The sequence below is a fragment of the Giraffa tippelskirchi genome, chromosome 11 (assembly GCF_054371585.1).
Source record: "Giraffa tippelskirchi isolate mGirTip1 chromosome 11, T2T-mGirTip1v1.2.pri, whole genome shotgun sequence".
Taxonomy (NCBI): Eukaryota; Metazoa; Chordata; class Mammalia; order Artiodactyla; family Giraffidae; genus Giraffa; species Giraffa tippelskirchi.
The window spans coordinates 19,633,166-19,653,340 of NC_137285.1; the positions used below are offsets into that span (position 1 = coordinate 19,633,166).

The window sequence follows — 20,175 nt, forward strand, 5'->3', positions numbered from 1 at the left end:
GATGGTCACCCGAAGCTAACAGCGACCTCTCAAGGGTGGGATTTTTTTTTTTTTTTTAACTTTCCTCTTTCTACTTGTGTACAATGTGTGAACCATTGCAATAAGTATGTATAAATTTATAGTAAGTTATGTTTTAATTAAAAAAAAACCTGTTAGATACTAATAGAACCAGAAGGGCAGAGACTCTAGAGAGAGAAGCTGCCTTTGTTTAAAGCAAATAAAACAATGAAGGTCTTTTACATACACTTGTCCAGGCCGAGTGGAGCTCCCCCTCTCTCCTAGGAGGCTCACACACATCACCACAGGACATTCTCACAGAATCCACACACCACTGCAAATGCTCAGTCATGATTTATTTGAAGGAGTGTGGTAAAAAATAAAGTTGGTTAAGAAAGACAGCAGACCTGAACTCTCCTCTGGGTGACATGTGGTATTACAGATGAGAGGCACGGGGACAGCCCGGACACCTGCCTGTGCCCTGCTGTCTCGCGCTGGGTCAGGTTCGGGGGTGCACTGAGGGCATGTCTTCCAAACCAGATGCTTCTCCGGTGTGAAGTTCGGATCCCAGCTGGCTGGCCAGCCCCTTCAACTACACCTGTTCCTTCCTGAACACTCGGTGGGTACATCTGCCGATGTTTCCAAGCTAAACCTTTTTATGGAAAAATACTCAGAGTGGTCCCTTCCTCCCACTTTATAATATAATCCTTATCGTAACAAAGTCGACACTATTGAATTATATTAGCAAATTTCAGTGAAATAGATGGAAGTCCTTAGTCGTATTAGAAGTCCTTTAAATGCTCAAAAGCCAGGAAGGACTCAGAATCTGTGCTGGGAACTAAGATAACAACACAGGTTTGGGACTAGCCTGGTGGTCCAGTGGTTAAGAATTCGCCTTCCAATGCAGGGGACGAGGGTTTGGTCCCTGGTCAGGGAACTAAGATCCCACATGTTCTGGGGCAACTAAGCCTGTGAGCGCAGCCACTGAGCCCAAGTGCCACAGCTAGAAGCCCATGCACCAGGACGAAGCTCTCTCTGGGGCCACTAAGACCTGACCAGGCAAAATAAAGAAACATATTTAAAACATACGTCCCACTGCTGGGCATATACACCGAGGAAACCAGAATTGAAAGAGACGCGTGTACCCCAATGTTCATCGCAGCACTGTTTACAATAGCCAGGACATGGAAGCAACCTAGATGTCCATCAGCAGACGAATGGATAAGGAAGCTGTGGTACATATACACAATGGAATATTACTCAGCCATTAAAAAAAATACATTTGAATCGGTTCTACTGAGATGGATGAAACTGGAGCCCATTATACAGAGTGAAGTAAGCCAGAAAGAAAAACACCAATACAGTATACTAATGCATATATATGGAATTTGAAAGATGGTAACGATAACCCTATATGCGAGACAGAATAAGAGACACAGATGCATAGAACAATTTTATGGACTCTGAGGGAGAAGGTGAGGGTGGGACGTTCTGGGAGAATAGCATTGAAACATGTATATTATCATATGTGAAACAGAACACCATTCCATGTTCGATGCATGAGACAAATGCTCAGGGCTGGGGCAATGGGATGACCCGGAGGGATGGGATGGGGAGGGAGGTGGGTGGGGGGTCCAGGAGGGGGAACACATGTAAACCCATGGCTGATTCATGTCAATGTATGGCAAAAACTATTACAATATTGTAAAGTAATTAGTCCCCAACTAAAATAAATAAATTTATAAAAATAAATAAATAAATAAAACATACGTCTGCCTTCTTATTGCCATGCTCAGAAAGCCTAGTATTTATACAAAGTCAATGGTCCCATTTTATTTAACAAGCAAACATCTTGTCTGGTAGATAAAACACTCTATGCCAACGATTTTGCTCATGCTACTCCCTGGCCTGGATGCCCCCTCTCCTCAGATCCCTGCCCCGGCTATGGCTTTGGGCCTCTTTTCGACCTCAAAGCCCCACACTCTCACTCACGGATCGCCAGGCATGAGGCATAACCTACACACCACTAGATCCACCCACTTAAAAGTGTCAGACCCCACGGCGAACTGCACCGGCCCTGGGGGGTCTACAGCCACTACCTCCTTGTAAAGAACCGCTTTATTAAACACCCCTGGAGTCCCCTAAGCTGACTGTCCCGTTTTGCCAGAAGCCCGACTGATATACCTGAACTGGCTTTCCCCGTAACACGCAATGACACCTGGGCGCTTTCCTGTGGCCTCAATGAGCACATCTCTGGTTTTACTCTGTGCTGCAGTTCACTGTGCTTATTTATCTGTTTATTCATTCCCCTAAAAAAGCATTTTCTGAGGCAATGTTACACGCTGGCTCCGGGCAGGGTAGGCGATGGACATGGGTGAACAAGCAGGCAGAGACCCTGCCCTCACAGAGCGCCAATCGACTGAAGACAAATTAAACAAAGTCACGCCCACACTACCACTGTGTCACAACTCCCGGGAGTGACGGGGGCTTGTGGTGGGGTGAATGGTTGTTCCCCAAAAAAAATGTCACATTCTAATCCCTGGAACTTGGGAATGTGACCTTATTCGGGGAAAGGGTCTTTGCAGATGTAATTAAGTTAAGGATCTGAAGATAAAGAGATCACCTTGGATTATGTGGGAGGCCCAAAAGCCAATGACAAGCGTCCTCATACGAAACACACACAGGAGAAGACGTAGAGGGGAGAAGGTCACGAGAAGACAGAGACGGGGAATGAGTGATACGACCACAAGCCAAGGAGCCAGCAACACTGGGAGCTGGAAGAGGCTAAGCATGGATTCTCCTCGAGAGACTCTGGAGGGAGCGTGGACACCCCTGATTTTGGACTTCGGGCCTCCAGAATTGTGAGAGTGTAAGTGTTTCTTGTTTTAAGCCACCGAGTTTGTGTAAGGTGTCATGGCGTCCACAGGAAATGAATCCAGGCCTGGAAACTTCCACTCCCCCTCGAGATCCACTCTCCATCCTGCTCTGTGTCCTGGCGGGGCGGGGGGCTGCCTGGCCGAACGCAGCCACCACGTGCCTTCTGGCTCCAGCTGGACTCAGCGATGGGAACTGAGGGTGGGAGGAGCCTGAAAGGAGGAGGAGGGGGTTCTCTGGGTCCCCTCCCTCTGGGGTGGCTGTAGGTGACCTCAGCCCCCACCCCCACCCAAAGCAGCCCTCTCTCTCCTTCTGTTGTCCTCCACACACTGCTCCATCCCTCAGGCCTGGAGGTGGGACGCGCACACCTGTGGCCCATCCTGCACTGGCCCTGGGGAGTCTACATCCCCGCCCTCCAAGCTGAGCACCCCATCTTGCCAAAGGCCCAACACAGAGAAGTGGAATGGCTTTTCCCGAGACACACAATGACATCTGAGCACACGCTCAGCCTTCTGACGAGAACATCAGGCCCCTGAGGAAGAGGACTGTGTCGTGTCCACTCCCCCTTGCCCAGTACGTGGCACGGCACCCAGGTTACCACCACCCAGTGCGGAATACTTGTCCTGCTCAATCTGGAGGACTCCTGACTGCTGCAGCCTCGGGCCACTGCCTGTCAGTTGTTAAAACCTTGCTAAGCTGTTCTGAAGATTAGCTTCTTTGAATGTTTATAATAAATTTTTAAACAGTTAATGTCACAGATAAATGCTAGTTATTACAAACGACCAGGCGAAACTATCTGCACCAGGAGTGCTAACAGTTTGGAAGTGAGACGTAAAGGGAGGACACTGAGATTATGATGGTGACTGCTCTAAAGCAAAATCACCGGCAACGGCGCAGACATCAGACACGCAACACGCATGTGGAGACTCATCAGACACGCGTCAGCTTCACACAATCCCTTCTCTTCAGCTGAAATTCAGCCCTCCTGGAAAGCCTATTAGAATGTTGGAATAAAGTTATGATTGTGATGGCCTAGAAGCCACTTATTTCACATATCTTTTTTTTTAATCACTCAAACTCCACTATCTAGACTATGAATCATGAGAGCCACCAAAACATGTTTCAACACAGTGGTTGGCTCATTTCATTCATTCATTCAAGAAATACACCATTACGTGCCCAGCTCAGGCGAGACAACAACCAGAATACAGTCTGTCCTCCTGAGCATCAGTCTCCATGTCAAGACCTCCCTGGAGACAGGCCCTGGGAGCTGAACACCACCCAACTCCAGAGGGCACCATTCACTGCACTGCAGCCGGCAGCCCAGGCTGCATTTGCTCTTCAAATAAAAGGCCCTGGGGAGGAAAAGGGGCGGGGCGGGGGGGGGAGTCAAACAGATGTGAATTTAAAGATTTAAGTAAGACGAGTTATTGGTGGTGACAGGAAAGCTTCACTCGCTTGCACCTGTTCAATGTCCAACGAACATTTACTGAGCACCCACTGCACGCCTGGCGCTGTGCCACCTTCTCGCCACGTACTACCTCCATTTAACTCTCAGCTGAGGGTGAGGGCGAGACAAATCTGTTCCCATTTTACTTGGGAAAAAGGAAATGCAGTCTTAGGGAGGTTGAAGAGACCACCGCAGTCACAAGTACCAGGAAGGAGCTCCGGATCTACGACCTGAAGTGTGAGGACACTCATTCCCAGCACCTTCTGTATGATCACGCCATCGACCATGACACAGAATCCATTCTCCTGCACAGAGGCCTGTCTACCACGTCTACCACCACGTCTCTAAGTTCCAATAACCACCTAAATCCCCTTCCTACTTATGTCTCCTATTTATTTTTTTATGAGGATATTTCAAACACAAAGCAAAGTATAATGAATCTCTGGGTATCCTTCTCCCGGGTTCAACAACCAGCAACATTTGCCGATCGTGTTTCATCTGCCTGTACTCCTCACTTTAGGGAATGTATTTTAAAGCAAATCTCTGCATAGTATCATTTCACCCTTAAAATTAATATGTATCTGTAAGGCACAAGCACTTTTATAACCCTAACTACAATGCCATAACTACACTTACTAAAAATTCTTTCATTTCACCTTCTGTATGGATCGGCTTGCATTCCTCTACGAGCATTCTACCTCATCTGTTTGAATATCTGAAGTCACTGATACAGGAAAAGCAGGATGAATGTGTGATTTCACCACCCCTCCACTTTTACAACCAACTTTTAGAAGGCTGAGTTAGTGCTCCAGCAAACTCCAAAAACACCCAGCAGGCTTGCTTTTGGAGGTGTCATTATTAGGTAACAGATTTTTAACCAGCTGTCGTCATTAATCTTTCCAGTGCTCAAGCTGTCCACGGCCCATGGGAGACCCCTCGAGCTGGCTCTCAGGCTGACCCCCGCCCCCACCCTGGGCGCTGACAGCTGCCCTGCTCTCTGCTGAAACAAGACGTCCCAGACCCATCTGTACACATGGGGCCCCCAACCCAGACTGGTCCTTCTCAAAGACATACTGGTTCCTTCTGGTGGGAAATTCATTTTGATTTTGATCTTTTCCTCTCCAAATAAAATTAGGTAGAAAATTATTTTTAATAACAAAGATACAGAACGGAAGAAATCTTAGCCTTTGTACTTCGTACTAGGAACGTTCAGGTTGCATTAAGACTTAAACACAGCAGGCTTAGGGATTAGGTGATAAAAAGGTCAGCATGCATTCAGCCAGGTTAACCTCATTTACTTTAACTGTGCTATACTTGATCTAGTTCACCATTTGATTTTAGGGTAGATTTCACCAAAGTTGCATGCAATTTGAGTTTGGGCTTAAATACTAAAGGTCATCAGAAAACCCAAATTCATCTTCCATTCGGTGAAAAGACGTTCCCAGTGATGCATTCACTTTACCAGAGTCTTCCAATTAAAGACAGCCTCTCAGGAGGAGCCTGTAATCCAAGCCTACAATATCCCAGAGGAGACTTGCAAATGTAACCCAATGTGGCTTGATTTAACCCAAGTATTCCTTGAGTTTTTATGAAAAAACTTAACAGCTGCTGAGTTGGACTGTTTAACATGCTAACAAAATTAAGAACCTAAAAAAACAAAAAATACAGTGAAAGAACTGGAGAACATTCTGAAACTGTTCTAAAATACAACAGTCTTGTGGGCTGTGTGAAACCATCTCCAAGGTTACAGCCTATTCGGGAAAGGACATTTGCCAGCTGCTTATCAAATGTTCCACCAAAACAACCACTCAAACAGAATGTATTAGACTAAAAAAGACAGCTATTTCTGATGGCAGATACCAAAATCCTTCTTGCTGAGAGAAACTTGCTGTCCTTAGAAAGCAGCAGACGATGGATGCAGACTCGACCAATCCTTTCCACGTGGAGCTCGCTAGCATCTTAAAAATTGAGTGTTATTCACTTTAAGTGCAAAACCGAACACGGAAATGCAAAAAACTAGGCTTGAAAATAAATGGACCAGCTCCAGGGAAGAAGTCAGTGGTCTCAGGGACACACAATCTGATTGTTTTCTACTTCTGGCAGGCACAACATACCAGGGTGTTCTGTTGGGCTTTTTTTTTTCCCCTAGAAGACTTACTTCCTAATATTTAGAGGAAAACTAAACGAGATCTCCCCACTTCCTGGACTTGTGTGGACAGTTGTTGCCAATAACAAATGTTACTTCCCTGGTATCACGGGCCTTATAATTCCTAGGGACTCAGGGTGGAGACACAGGGGGGTGAGGAGCAGAAGGCAAGATGGGACCCAAACAGAGCACATTGTTACCTGTCTCTGTCCCTCGTCTCCTAGAAGCAAGGGGCTTGTCACACCTGGACCCATCCTACTTCTACGGAATTAGAACCTCACCGTAGGTGAACCAGGAAAACATAGAGAAGCCCTCATTTCATACTATCAGAACCAGTCAGCTCAGCTGCTGGTTAACTGAGCAGTTTGGTTAAAGTGGTAACTCACTAAACACTTAGAATTTTACAGATCTTATCCGTGTTTTTCATTTAAGGCAAAGGTCTTTTCTTAGAGATAAGGTCCACTAGCTCAAATTTCAAAAGGTCCTCGCCCAGACCACAACCTCTCTGTGGGGAACTTAAAAAAAGACATTGGACAAGCAAGATGAGAGCAGAATCCTTCTGGAATCTTTCCCTCCATCTAGTCCATACCTAATTCACTAGCTTTGTTTTTTTCCTCTAGTGACTCACCTGTAAGCCCTCAGCTTACTGTTATTTTTTTTAAAGATTTTTCTGATGTGGACCATTTAAAGCCTTTATTGAATTTGTTACAACAGTGTTTCTATTTTATGTTCTTTGCTTTTTGGCCATGCAGGCATGTGGGATTTAAGCTCACTGACTAGGGATTGAACCCTCATGCCCTGTATTGGAAGGCAAAGTCTCAACCCTTGGACTGCCAGGGAAGTCCCAGCTTACAGTTTTCACACACAGTTCATCAGTTGCCATAGTATTTAATGAAATCATGTAATTACTATAACAAATAAAATCAGAATGAACAGGTCTGAGAGCCAAACACTTGACTCTGGTTAATTACTCAGTGTGGGAGCCGAAATGCCTGGGGCATATGATGTGATGGGGGGCAGGCATCAATCATTGTATCTGATGAAGGGCCTGGAGAGCGCCAATTACCGGAACACTTTAGTTAAGTGGAGGGAGGTCAACTAATAGCTTCTACTGTAATTTTAAAATCCAGATCCCTCCTCCCCTTCCCAAAAGAAAGCAGTCTATGGAAGACAGAACTTCTAAACTTTGCTTTTCTTATTAGTAGTTCCTTGCCAGCACAACCAATCAAAGCGTTAACTTGTTTAGTAAGAGCTTTGGGGTTTTCCCTTCTTCGTCTCCTCTTAACCACAATCTACAAGAAAAGTATGTGTGAGAATTTTCTGGGATCGTCTTTACACAGGTGCAGGTAAGAAAACGCCTCTCCAGGAAGATCCTGGGTGTGTATTAAGACTACATCTTTAGAAGACTTTGCTTTTACATGTAAAATATATCATGACATGAACTTTCCAACACCTGACTCAAAAATTCAGTTTAATAGATAAGGTTTACTCTCACATGACTGAAATTATTCATCTTCTGTTCAGTATGAGAAAATGCTATTCTAATTACGAGATTTTTTTTTTCTAGTCTGTGGGTAGAGAAAGGGATTAGTCAAAGGAGAATCAGTTACTCTAAGTTATTCTACTTAAATTTCAAACACACACACACACAAAATTGCAATTATAACTGATGCAGGGAATAAGATTTTTAACTAAAAGAATCACCAGATACTTAATAATTTTTTGAAAGTAAGTCATTCTTAAGTGTTGATATTTTAACAGATTTATGTTCAAAGATGTTAACTGCAATATAAATTATGAAAGCAAAAAAAAAACAAAACCCAGTACCTAAGGGACTAGTCACATAAATTGGAGCATCAGTTCAGTTCAGTCACTCAGTTGTGTCTGACTCTTTTTGACCCGATGGACTGCAGCATGCCAGGCCTCCCTGTCCATCACCAACTCCCGGAGTTTACTCAAACTCATGTCCATTGAGTTGGTGATGCCATCCAACCATCCCATCCTCTGTCATCCCCTTCTCCTCCTGCCTTCAGTCTTTCCCAGCATCAGGTTCTTTTCAAATGAATCAGTTCTTCCCATCCATCAGGTGGCCAAAGTAGTGGAATTTCAGCTTCAGCATCAGTCCTTCCAATGAATATTCAGGACTGATTTCCTTTAGGATGGACTGGTTGGATCTCCTTGCTGTCCAAATTGCAGCATGCCCACATGATTAAAATATAAGTCGCTAAATATCATGTCATGTAAGAATCTTCTGACAAAAAATAAGAAAGTGCCCAGAACATAACTTCATAGATAAAAAACAAGATAAAAACTACATGCAAACTTATCCCAGTGGCAGAAAACATATAAAATGTTTACCACTGTTTATCTCTGAGTGGTGGTTATCACACCACCACTAATTCTTCTTCATAGTTCTGTATTTTTTAGTTTTTCTATAATATAAATGTTAAAAATGCAATTTTTAAAAGTTTGATCAATTGGGATCAGAAATTTTACACACTATATATACTTCCTTGCCTTCTCAAACAGAGATGAAAATAGGACAGCCTTTGATGGGACAGAATTGTCAGTATCAAGTAACCGTAGTGCCCTCTGTGATAAAAACATACTCCTGGGCCATGGAAACAGATGGCTACATTCATGACCTTAAATAAGCAGTTGCTGAAGTATGCCCCAGGAAACCTAGCCCCACCAGACTGATTAAGTGTGGGAAATACTGCAACACATACTATTAATAGCTGTAAGAGACAAACCAAACAAAACACAGCAAAAATAAAACCTCTCTTATTTAACCAGATTCCCCAAATTTCTTTACCATGGAACCCTTTTAATGTAATCACCATCAAAAGCCACAGAATTAGGCAAACCCTACCCTAAATCAAACAGCCCCAACCACTTCATTAATAACTGCTGAAGCTTTATTTACTGGGCATCATCACTACGATCAAAGCTAGTGGAGGTGATGGAATTCCAGTTGAGCTATTTCAAATCTTGAAAAATGACGCTGTGAAAGTGCTGCACTCAATACGCCAGTAAATCCGGAAAACTCAGCAGTGGCCACAGGACTGGAAAAGGTCAATTTTCATTCTAATCCCAAAGAAAGGCAATGCCAAAGAATGCTCAAACTACTGCACAATTGCACTCATCTCACACGCTAGTAAAGTAATGCTCAAAATTCTCCAAGCCAGGCTTTAGCAATACGTGAACCGTGAACTTCCAGATGTTCAAGCTGGTTTTAGAAAAGGCAGAGGAACCAGAGATCAAATTGCCAACATCCGCTGGATCATCCAAAAAGCAAGAGAGTTCCAGAAAAACATCTATTTCTGCTTTATTGACTACGCCAAAGCCTTTGACTGTGTGGATCACAATAAACTGTGGAAAATTCTGAAAGAGAATACCAGACCACCTGACCTGCCTCTTGAGAAACCTGTATGCGGGTCAGGAAGCAACAGTTCGAACTGGACATGGAACAACAGATTGGTTCCAAATAGGAAAAGGAGTACGTCAAGGCTGTATATTGTCACCCTGCTTATTTAACTTACATGCAGAGTACATCATGAGACACGCTGGGCTGGAGGAAGCACAAGCTGGAATCAAGATTGCCAAGAAATATCAATAACCTCAGATATGCAGATGACACCACCCTTATGGCAGAAAGTGAAGAACTAAAGAGCCTCTTGATGAAAGTGAAAGAGGAGAGTGAAAAAGTTGGCTTAAAGCTCAATATTCAGAAAACTAAGATCATGTCATCCGGTGCCATCACTTCATGGCAGATAGATGGGGAAACAGTGGCTGACTATTTTTCTGGGCTCCAAAATCACTGCAGATGGTGACTGCAGCCATGAAATTAAAAGACGCTTACTCCTTGGAAGGAAAGTTATGACCAACCTAGACAGCATGTTAAAAAGCAGAGACATTACTTTGCCAACAAAGGTCCGTCTTGTCAAAGCTATGGTTTTTCCAGTGATCATGTATGGATGTGAGAGTTGGACTATAAAGAAAGCTGAGTGCTGAAGAATTGATGCTTTTGAACTGTGGTGCTGGAGAAGACTCTTGAGAGTCCCTTGGACTGCAAGGAGATCCAACCAGTCCATCCTAAAGGAGATCAGTCCTGGGTGTTCATTGGAAGGACTGATGTTGAAGCTGAAACTCCAATACTTTGGGCATCTGATGCAAAGAGCTGACTCATTGGAAAAGACCCTGATGCTGGGAAAGATTGAGGGCAGGAGGAGAAGGGGACGACAGAGGATGAGATGGCTGGATGGCATCACCAACTCAATGGACATGGGTTTGGGTGGACTCCGGGAGTTGGTGATGGACAGGGAGGCCTGGTGTGCTGCGGTTCATGGGGTCGCAAAGAGTCGGACACGACTGAGTGACTGAACTGATTAAACTGTCATGCGCTGTGTTCCACAGTTTACACTTATTTAAATGTCTCATAAGGATGATATCTTAATTCTCCCATTTTAAAGATGGGGAAGACAATACTTAGAAAGGTTCACCCGTGTCCAAAGTCTCCTAGCAACCCAAATCCTGTCTTAACCACTATGCTTAACAGCTGATCTTCTATTTTTTGAGCAGCTTCATTTCTTGATGGTGTGTAATAGCTCTACTAAGTTATCTCCTCCACTCTGTAAAAAATCTGCCACTGACAGACAAGCTACAGGACCAAGTGTAGCTTGGATCTGAGCTGTGTGCAAAGAACTCAGCAGACTGGGCACTGAGTTCAGTGTAAGACTCCCCGCTAAGAGATTCTGGCTGCCTAAAAAAATTGTTTTTTCTTCAATCTTCTTTCAGCCTTCTAACTGATCTCTCTGCTTTCTGGTCTTAGACCCTCAAATCCACCCTCGTCTGGCTGCCTGAATCATTTGTATGAATCACCAAGTGTGACCGCACCACTCCCAGGCTTAAAACCCTCCCTGTGACTGGAAGGTGAAGCCCAAGCCCTTTCAGCAAGCTTGGGACCGGCTGGTTTCTGCCGGCCTCTCTGACCCCGTTCCCTCATGCCCTGCCCTGGGCCCTCCAGCAAGGCCTGCAACAGTCCTGTGCACACGCTCTGTTTCTTTCCTCTCTGTCTCTGTTTGTAGGGCCTGGAAACCCTTCTCCCTCCTCACCTGGCTAACGCACCCTTGCAATCACAGCTCCTGAGTCATCTCCTTCAGGAAACACTCCTGCCGATCACCCCCAGCCCTGTAAAGGCTCTCTGGGTCTCCCACCCATTAGGGTGTGCCCTCACCCCTACTGCGTCACGTGTACATTGGGATCAGCTTACATGTACCAGCATGATCCTCAAAGATGAAAATTCTGTGGCTTAGCAGTTTCACATCCCCAAGGTGCTCCATGAAGGTTGAGTAAATGCATAAACTTCCTCGATCTCAGCTGTGCTTGCATTAATGAAAGCTGCTTTCTGATGGCAAATGTTAATTAGCACTTACTCTGTCCCTCTGCCAACCCCGGCCCTGGGCTATGGTATGAAAATAACCTCAAGGCGCCATTAGCTAACCTTGGAGACAATAAAAAATTTGATTGGAAAGGAACATTAACTATGGCGCTGCTTGTAATGTAACAACTATTCGAATATCTGCTTTTCACATACACTCTTTGGTACGATGGCCCATGCTGCTCACAGTTCTGAGAGATGCGTTTAAAAGCTTCCCCCGGTGTACTGCGATTGACAGCAGAGCTCCACCCACGGCTCTCCTTTCCCTCTTCCCAATGAAGAAACTTAGAATTTTCCTCCGTCTTCGTACCATTGGGTAGGATGGTTTTCCTGAATGATGATGGGTTGTGAAAAACCCCTGGAGCTGAAGAAGGAGATAAACCAGCTAGAACTCTCGCCCCAGCGTGTTCTGAGCCTCAGGAATCACACCCGTGAGCAGAGGCTGACACACAGGTCATTACAGACAACCGGGCACTGCTACCCGGCATGGTCCCCTGAGCAACATTCTGCCAAATACTGTGATAAAAGCCGGATCTATGACCGAGCTGACTGGGCTCAAGAGCACCTCGATTCTGCACATATCCTGAGGTTCCTCTTGACCAGTCTGTACAGCACAGGCAGCGCAAAAGGATGCTGACTTGTCTGTAAAGTCGAGTCATCAGACCCGTTTCTCCTTGCCCCTCCATGGCACCTCTTTCCTTTTCCCAACCCACCGACAATTAGCCCAATGGCCTTTTAAACTTTTATGCTCACTTTGATTTCAACAAGTGCTTGGAAGAGGTTACTTAGCTCTCATATCTGTATCTCTAAGCAAACCATCCCTGAGCTCCAGAACCGCACAGTCAACTGCCCACTGGATGAGGCCACGTAACTGCCCGGCTTGTCCCCCATGCCAGGTTCCCACGGCCTCAGGGACCTCCGGCCTTGCTCTGGGCCTTCCTTTTACTCGCTTTTGCTTAAAGCCCAGCTAGCTGTGTGCCAGGCCTGTGCTAGGGTGCCCAGGACACAAAGAATGGAGCCCCGGGGCCAGAGAGGGACACAGGGAAGCAAGTGACTTACAAAATGTGTGTCAAGTGCCACTGAGGAGGCATCAAAGAGGCCAAGGGGCCGTGTGTCTGTGACTGAGCGAGAAGAGCATTTGGAAGGCAAAGCTGATGGGGCCCCTCAGTGGGCAGGGGAGCGGGGGACAGCTCCACGAGGGTGGGAAGGAGTTTGGCCAGCTGGTCTGCATCTCTCCTCCCAGAACTCTGGCTCGAATCCCAACCTCTTCTCACCTGTCTTCCTGAACCCCCCACGCCAATCCAGCCCACACTCTGCTGCCAACAGTCTTCCTGAAGTGCTCCTCCGATCACACTGCTGCCCCGCTCCAGAGAGTCACGGAAACTCAGTGCTTCCAAGTGAGCCGCCCCCCAGCTCTTGCCCAGGGTCTCGGCCTCGCCAGCTTTATTTCTTGTCACGTCCCTTCACAGTAGCAAATCTGATCTGGTAACTCATGAGTCATGAAACCTGCCCTGAGCTTTCCTGCTCAGCCGCCTTCCTGAGCAGTGCCCATGCTCAGCTGCCTTCCTGAGCCCCCACTTCTGTCAAAATACACTTCAGAGAAATAAATACCTAATTGAAGACAGTGGCTCCCTCGGGGGGCAGGGGTGGCGATCACGCTGGGGATGGAGCACAGAGAGGTTTTCTCTGGCTCGGCCGTGTTTTCTTCCTAAGCTGCTGGCAGGTGCACAGATGTTCCCTGTGTCATTCCACACCCTTCCAGGAATTACTGTATTTCAACATTTATTTTCTTAAAGCTTACCCGCCTATCAAACTCCATCTCTTGCAGTAGGAACCTAATCTAGCCAGAAAGCCCCTCTTCATCTGACATTCAATGTTATTTACAATTCATGTGTGGCCTTTCTCTTACTCTTCCTCTAAAAAAATAAACGACTGTGGTAAAATATACACAACATGGGCCTTTCCTGGTGGCTCAGCGGTGAAGAACCAGCCTGCCAGTGCAGGAGATGTGGGTTTGATCCCTGGGTTGGGAAGATCCCCTGGAAAAGGAAATGGCAACCCACTCCAGTATTCTTACCCAGGAAATCCCACGGACAGAGGAGCCTAGTGGGCTACAGCCCATGGGGTTACAAAGAGTCATACACGACTTTCCGACTAAAACAACAGCATACACAACATGAAACTGACCGCTTTAACCATTTCTCGGTGCACACTTCCTGCAGGGTTACGTGCACGCACACTGCTGTGCTGTCACCACCATCACCCTTCGCATCTCCCCAAACCGAAGCTCCCCACCTCTCATTCTCTCTTGTATTGTGGATGTTTGTGCCCTGAATTTCTCTCCTAAGTTATAATACAGTGATTATACGCTATTCATGTTTCTACCCTTTCCGGTGCCTCACACACAGTAAGTGCTCCACAGACATGGAACTGAAACGGAATCTTCTTGAAATGGCAGCCAGGACATCATGCCTTTTAGTTTTCGCAATAACAGCCAATAATAATAGTTTACTGAGTGCTCACTCTGTTCCAGGTACCATGATAAGTATCTTAACAACTTCGCTGATTTAGCCCACCTGACAACTCTATGGAGGCGCTTACTGTTACTATCCCCTTTATTTTCAATGAGGAAACTGCAACTGGAAAAAGACTGAATACTTGCCAAAGGTCACATCACTGGTAACAAAAACCAGTTCTGTACTGTACCGCCCCCACTGCGCTTTTAATCAATACAGAGGAAGTAGACAGCAATTAAGAAAAATAAGGGGTCAGATTTCACCTAAGCCAGCCTAAACAATTCTGAAAATCTCTTCAAAGAAAGGGAGCTACCCTCTACCAACTTCACCTGTTATTCCACTTAGCCTCACAAGAAACCTAAAAGGCAGGCATGGTTACTGTCCTCACTTTCCAGGGGACGCATTGAGCTGTAAAACAATGAAATCAGTTACCAAAGTCTCAGCTATAGTCTTTCCACGAAATCGAGATGCTTTCTTTGAAAAAGAAAAAGTCAGCCAATACTGGATTTCAGAAAATATTCTGGGACACAGTAATGTTTTACTCAAGAGTTAAAGTCATAGGTCCATGGAAGAGAAGATTTAAACATAAAAGTTGAAGCCTTTACATATACAATAATGACTGGATGACAGGAACAGAAACATACTCCAGTAGTAGACACTCAAAAGGGTTTTACATCTCAGCTTCTAAAAACCAGTCCCACCAGCGCTCAGAGCTTGTTTGATGAAGCAGTCCCTGGTCGGTACGCTTCAAAGAGCCCTTATGATTCATGCAGTAGCTTCACAGCCCCACACAAATCACACCAGAACACGCCTTAGGGAAACAGCTTCTTCCAGACCAGGCTCTTGACTTTCCACAGAACTGTTTCTCATATCCTCAGAGTTTTTGCGTGTGGGCAGTTTCATTTGCCACAGGAGCAGAGTTCCTGAGTTTGAATTCTTAGTGAATCCTCAGCCAACACCAACTCGTCAGCATTTCCTCAGAAAGCACACTGGGAAGAATGACCCAAGAGGTCCGGTTTAGCTGCCTAATCCCCTGAGCAATGGTTCCTTTTAAGGGAGTGCCCTGCAAGTCCAATGGGGTTAATGTGGACAGACAGACAAAGGCGCATTCCACCACCAAGTAAAAATAACCTGACATAAAAATAAAAAAGTGTGCATAAGAGATTATCAGCCCAGAGCGAAAGGAAAGAGCCGCCGATCAGTAGAGACACACTACATTTTACAGAACTGCACGCAGACAAGAGGAACAGGAAAAGAGAAACTCACAGGCAGGGAAAATGACAATGTCTGCAGCTCCAACACGATCTGACTCTAGTTTCCAGCTGGACTACAGCTCAGATGCCACAATTAAAACAATATAAGTGAAGCACAATGCACAGCTGTATTTAAACCTAACAGTGAATGCCTTCAAAACCTAGCCACACTTTCCAGTCGCCACAAAATAGCCCCTCAGGCTTGAAGAAGCCTTACTCTACAATTTAAAACACTTCCTTTTGCAAATTAAAAAAAAAAAAAGGCCTCTGGTTTAGGGTAAGAGATCTACGCCTGAAAGTCTTGTTCTATTTACTGTCTCATTCTAGTGCTACTGAGACAATCACTAACCACAGAAAGCTAAAAAAAAATTTTAGGCTAATAGCAAATAAAAATCTACTTTAGATTCTTGAAATAAGACCCTATTATCTGGTTGGGATGACCTTGTATGCATGATTGTCAGTAATTGTTCCAAAAAGAGAACTACAAATTACTAACACTTTAACTCTTTATTGAACACTATTAATATGTACCATGTTAAGGACCCAACCCTGGAGAAGGAAATGGCAACCCACTCCAGTATTCTTGCCTGGAAAATTCCATGAAGAGAGGAGACTGGTGGGTTACAGTTCATGGGGTCCTAAAGAGTTGGACATGAGTGAGCACTCACTCAAGGACCTAACATGCACTCTCTAACATAATCGCCAAGTCAACTCTGAGAAGTATTTTCATCGAACTTTCCTAGTGGTCCAGTGGTTAAGAATCTGCCTCACCAATGCAGGGGATACAAGTTCGATCCCTGGTCTGGAAAGATGCCACAGGGCGGCTGAGCCCCTGTGCCGTAAATACTGAAGCCCGAGTGCCCTAAAGTCCGTGCCCCATGAGAGAAGCATGTGGGAAGTTTCTCTGCAATGAGAAGTCCAATCACTGCAACTAGAATAGCCCCCACTCACCACAACTAGAGAAAACCCACATGTGTAAACCAAGACCCAGCATGGCCAAAAATAAAACTAAGAAGTATATTTTTTTTCCACATATCCTTCCCCAGCAGAGGCTCACAGAGGTGAAGTGACCTGCTTGCAGTCACACAGCTGGGCAGTGGCCAGGCCTGGCCCGGAATGTATAATTCCAGAGCCCAAACGTTCTTTAACACCATATCATAAACATGCCATCTGGTCAAAGCTATTTCACAAATATTTTCTTCTGTTTCACAGCCACCCCCAAACAAGCCAACACGCAACATTAGCAGCTGAGTGAAACTACCAGGGCCAGAATTTTGGTTGTTCACACCACAGCCCTTCCCTCAAACACACCACACACGCCCAGGGCAACAGGACTTTCGAAGGGTCACTGTGGCTAGGTGAGCTGCCTGGCTAAGGTAGTCTGGTTTTCACATTCAATTTCCTTGTTTGATAAAAGCACTACACCCTGAAGAACAAACCTCTGCTGAGTAATTTAACTTAATCACGTGGCCTAATCGAGAGAGATTGGTCCTCAGTATTCGAATAGGGTACTCTGTTATGAAGATCATCTGTACTAAAAAAAAAAACAAACACCTGCTAGATTAATCTGCCTTTCCCTTTAAATAGTAACCTCCGGTGTCTCAGGTAGTGGAAACAGGTAAAGCTGTCCTAACAGCCTGAGTCAGCAGACTGACTTGACTCCACAATCTTCCCTCCACTAAAAGGCACTTTACTTCTATTAATGTTCTACTAATATAACTACAGTACTCTGTCCTGAAACTAGGGAGTCACGTATAATAAAATTAACTTGTAGGCAGTATTACACATTAGAAATACATACCTATCATTTATATTATTAAACTAGAAAGATGCCTGCAGGCAGTCAACAAAAGGTCTCCCGGCAACTGACAAGCAGAGTTAACTAAGCAAAGATTTTCTTTCTTTGGAGACATGAAACTCTCATTTAGTCAAGAAAGATGGATTTTGTCACTTATTCTTCTCTAAAAAGGAAAGCGCCACATGGAGACCATAAATGGGGTGAACTGCATCTCAGAGCAATGTTATATGTGCCAAGTTACCAAGCCTGTGAATACAAGGGGTGGATTAATGGAAAGACTGATACCATCTTACTACAGTGGCCTCTCTGTAGCTCCGGACAATGATCTGTTGAGGGTTTTCCAGTGATTTTGAATGTGCAACCTCCATACAAGCCCCCTTTTAAGGGGCTGGCTCAGGGCTGAACAGTCAATCCCTTTGCAGAAAGCAAGCCAAAAGCCCCCACACTAGCTTCTGGGTGAGAAGCTCGGCCCTGTAGGCGTGGGAAGGCTCAGACTTCAGAGACAAAGGAGTAAAAGCAGGAGGTGGGCTGGGGAGAGCTGGTTGGGCCTGGGTCCACCTGCCTGGAGAAGACCCAGACTCACAGGGCTGGACTTTTGGGAAAAGAGTTCAAAAGGGATGGGGGAAAAGGACAGGAGAAAGCACACCAGGAGGGAAGTCAGTCACCTCTGAGAACAAACCCCGCTACAAGGGATGAAGTGAGATCTCCAGAAACAGCGGTGGGCACACCTTGCGGAGATGGGGTGGCCCGTCTACTATCAGAGAGGCGGGGGTGGGCTGTCAGCCCCTGACCTCCAGTTTATCTCCTAAAAAACAACTTCAGGGATCCTCCTTGGCCCCAGCCAGGAAGGACACTGTGGGGCAAAGCCACCATTCTAGAATTACCACATTGCCTTCTTCTACGGAGGGGGGCATGGCATCCTTCTGCCAATCCACAAGACCGGAGGTGAGCCCCCTGGGACAACACTGCTAAGACCCCTTCCAAATGAAGTCAGACCCGGAACAGGCCCTCTGACCCTAAGGATCCCTCACACACACGGCCAAATCAGCTCTTAACCTGGTTAAGTCCGTTGCCTCGTGTCTCCCAGCCTTGGAGACCCCTGCCCACTCCTAAGGCCCATCTCAGAACCACTTCTCAGATTTACCTACAGACACTGCCCCCAAACCCATCTTGGAACCCCCGATCCTTTCCTAAGATCCCTATCTAGCTAATCCATTCAGCCCCTCAAAGCCTATCCTCAGACCCCAGTAACCATTTCCCTATACCCGTCAACCTTCCCCTCAACCCCCGCCCAGACCTAGCCCTCAGCCCCCTCAGTCCGGTCTCAGGCATCCCCAATCCTCCGCTACCGTCCCCTCGACCCATTCCAACTCAGTCTCGGTCCCTCAATTCCCTCCTCGCCTCCCCAAATTCGGCCACAGCCCTCCACGTTCCCGAATGCCCGTTCCAGGCTCCCTAATCCGCGTTCCACTCCGCCTCAGGACCCCTTCAGCCCCCGCAAGCTCTGTCCCACCCAGGACGCTATCCCCAGCTCCGCCCCAGCCTCGGTCCCCTCATCCCCAACCCCATCTCAAGTCCCCCTCCCCCATTTCTCGTCCCAGTCCCCTCAACCCAACTTGAGGCACCGCGACCGTCTCCGCCTCGGGCCACCTCCAGCCCGCCGCGGGCGCCCGGCCCCGCGCGCCCCTCTCGAGGCCCCGCCGCCGCCGCTTTGAGCTGCCGCTCGGCTCACCTCCTCCATCTTCTGCACCATCTCTGTCAGCTGCCCCTCGTCCTCCAACAGCTCGTTGAGTTGCACCAGCGACAACCCGGCGAACCGAGCTTCGCTCGCAGAGCCCGCCATCCTCCTGCCTCGGCCGCCGACCCCGCCGCAGCCGCCGACGCCGCCGCAGCTCTGGCCGCCAGGCTCCGCGGACCGGAAGCGCCGCCCTCAAGGCCCGCCCCCAGCGGGGGGGCACGTGACGCCAGCCGTGGGCTCTGACGTCATCGCCTCGCGGGCGGGCGGACATGACGTCGCAGTCTGGGCACTTGGCGGGAAGCGTGTTAGGGGCTGGGGTTGTCTCTGGGAAGGATGGGGGTTCCTGAGGGAAGGGACCTGGAGACAGGCTTGTGACGCAGTGGTCGGCGGTTATGATGTCACTGCAGCATGACATCAGGAGGGTGCGCCATGATGTCAGAAGAGCCTTTTCCTCAAGGAAAAGAAATGCCTAGATCTGAAGAAAGCAGACAGTGGGACGGAAGTTCCTGCAGCCTAAGCCCAGCCTGACCCAGGGAACCCCAAAGAAGGGGATTTATGGAAAAACAACTTTAGATGCCTTTGGTTTTTCGTAATTGTGGAATTGCCAAGTCATTCATTTGACAAAATTGAGACCTACTGTGTGGACTAGGAATTGGGTATATAGTTCTGAATAAAATAAAACAGACCCCTGCTTACATGGAGCTAACAGACAGGGAAGCAAACAAAAAATAAACGAAGTGGTTACAAATTGGGAGCGTGCAAAGAAGGAAATGAATGTTGAAATAAAGAGAGTAATGAAAGGTGGTCCTCTCAGAGAAGATGACATCTGAGGAGATCTGAAGGGTGAGGACGACAGAACCACCCACCATTCCTATAGGAAGCCCAAGGCTGCAAGACCAGCATGTACGAAAGCTCTGAGTCAGTTCTGCTGCTACTGCTAAGTCACCTCAGTCGTGTCTGACT

At 46.6% G+C, this 20,175-nt stretch overlaps 1 protein-coding gene across 1 annotated transcript in view; it reads right to left on the minus strand.

The window, feature by feature from the left end:
- The window catches only part of VPS37B (VPS37B subunit of ESCRT-I), a 31,764-nt gene extending 12,394 nt beyond the window's left edge, over nucleotides 1–19,370 (minus strand). Inside the window, exon 1 of the mRNA XM_081540270.1 lies at nucleotides 19,207–19,370. Coding sequence (XP_081396396.1) covers nucleotides 19,207–19,317 — 111 coding nt within the window. The 5' untranslated portion in view covers nucleotides 19,318–19,370. The remainder of the gene's footprint in view (nucleotides 1–19,206) is intronic.
- Between the last annotated feature and the right edge of the window lie 805 nt (nucleotides 19,371–20,175).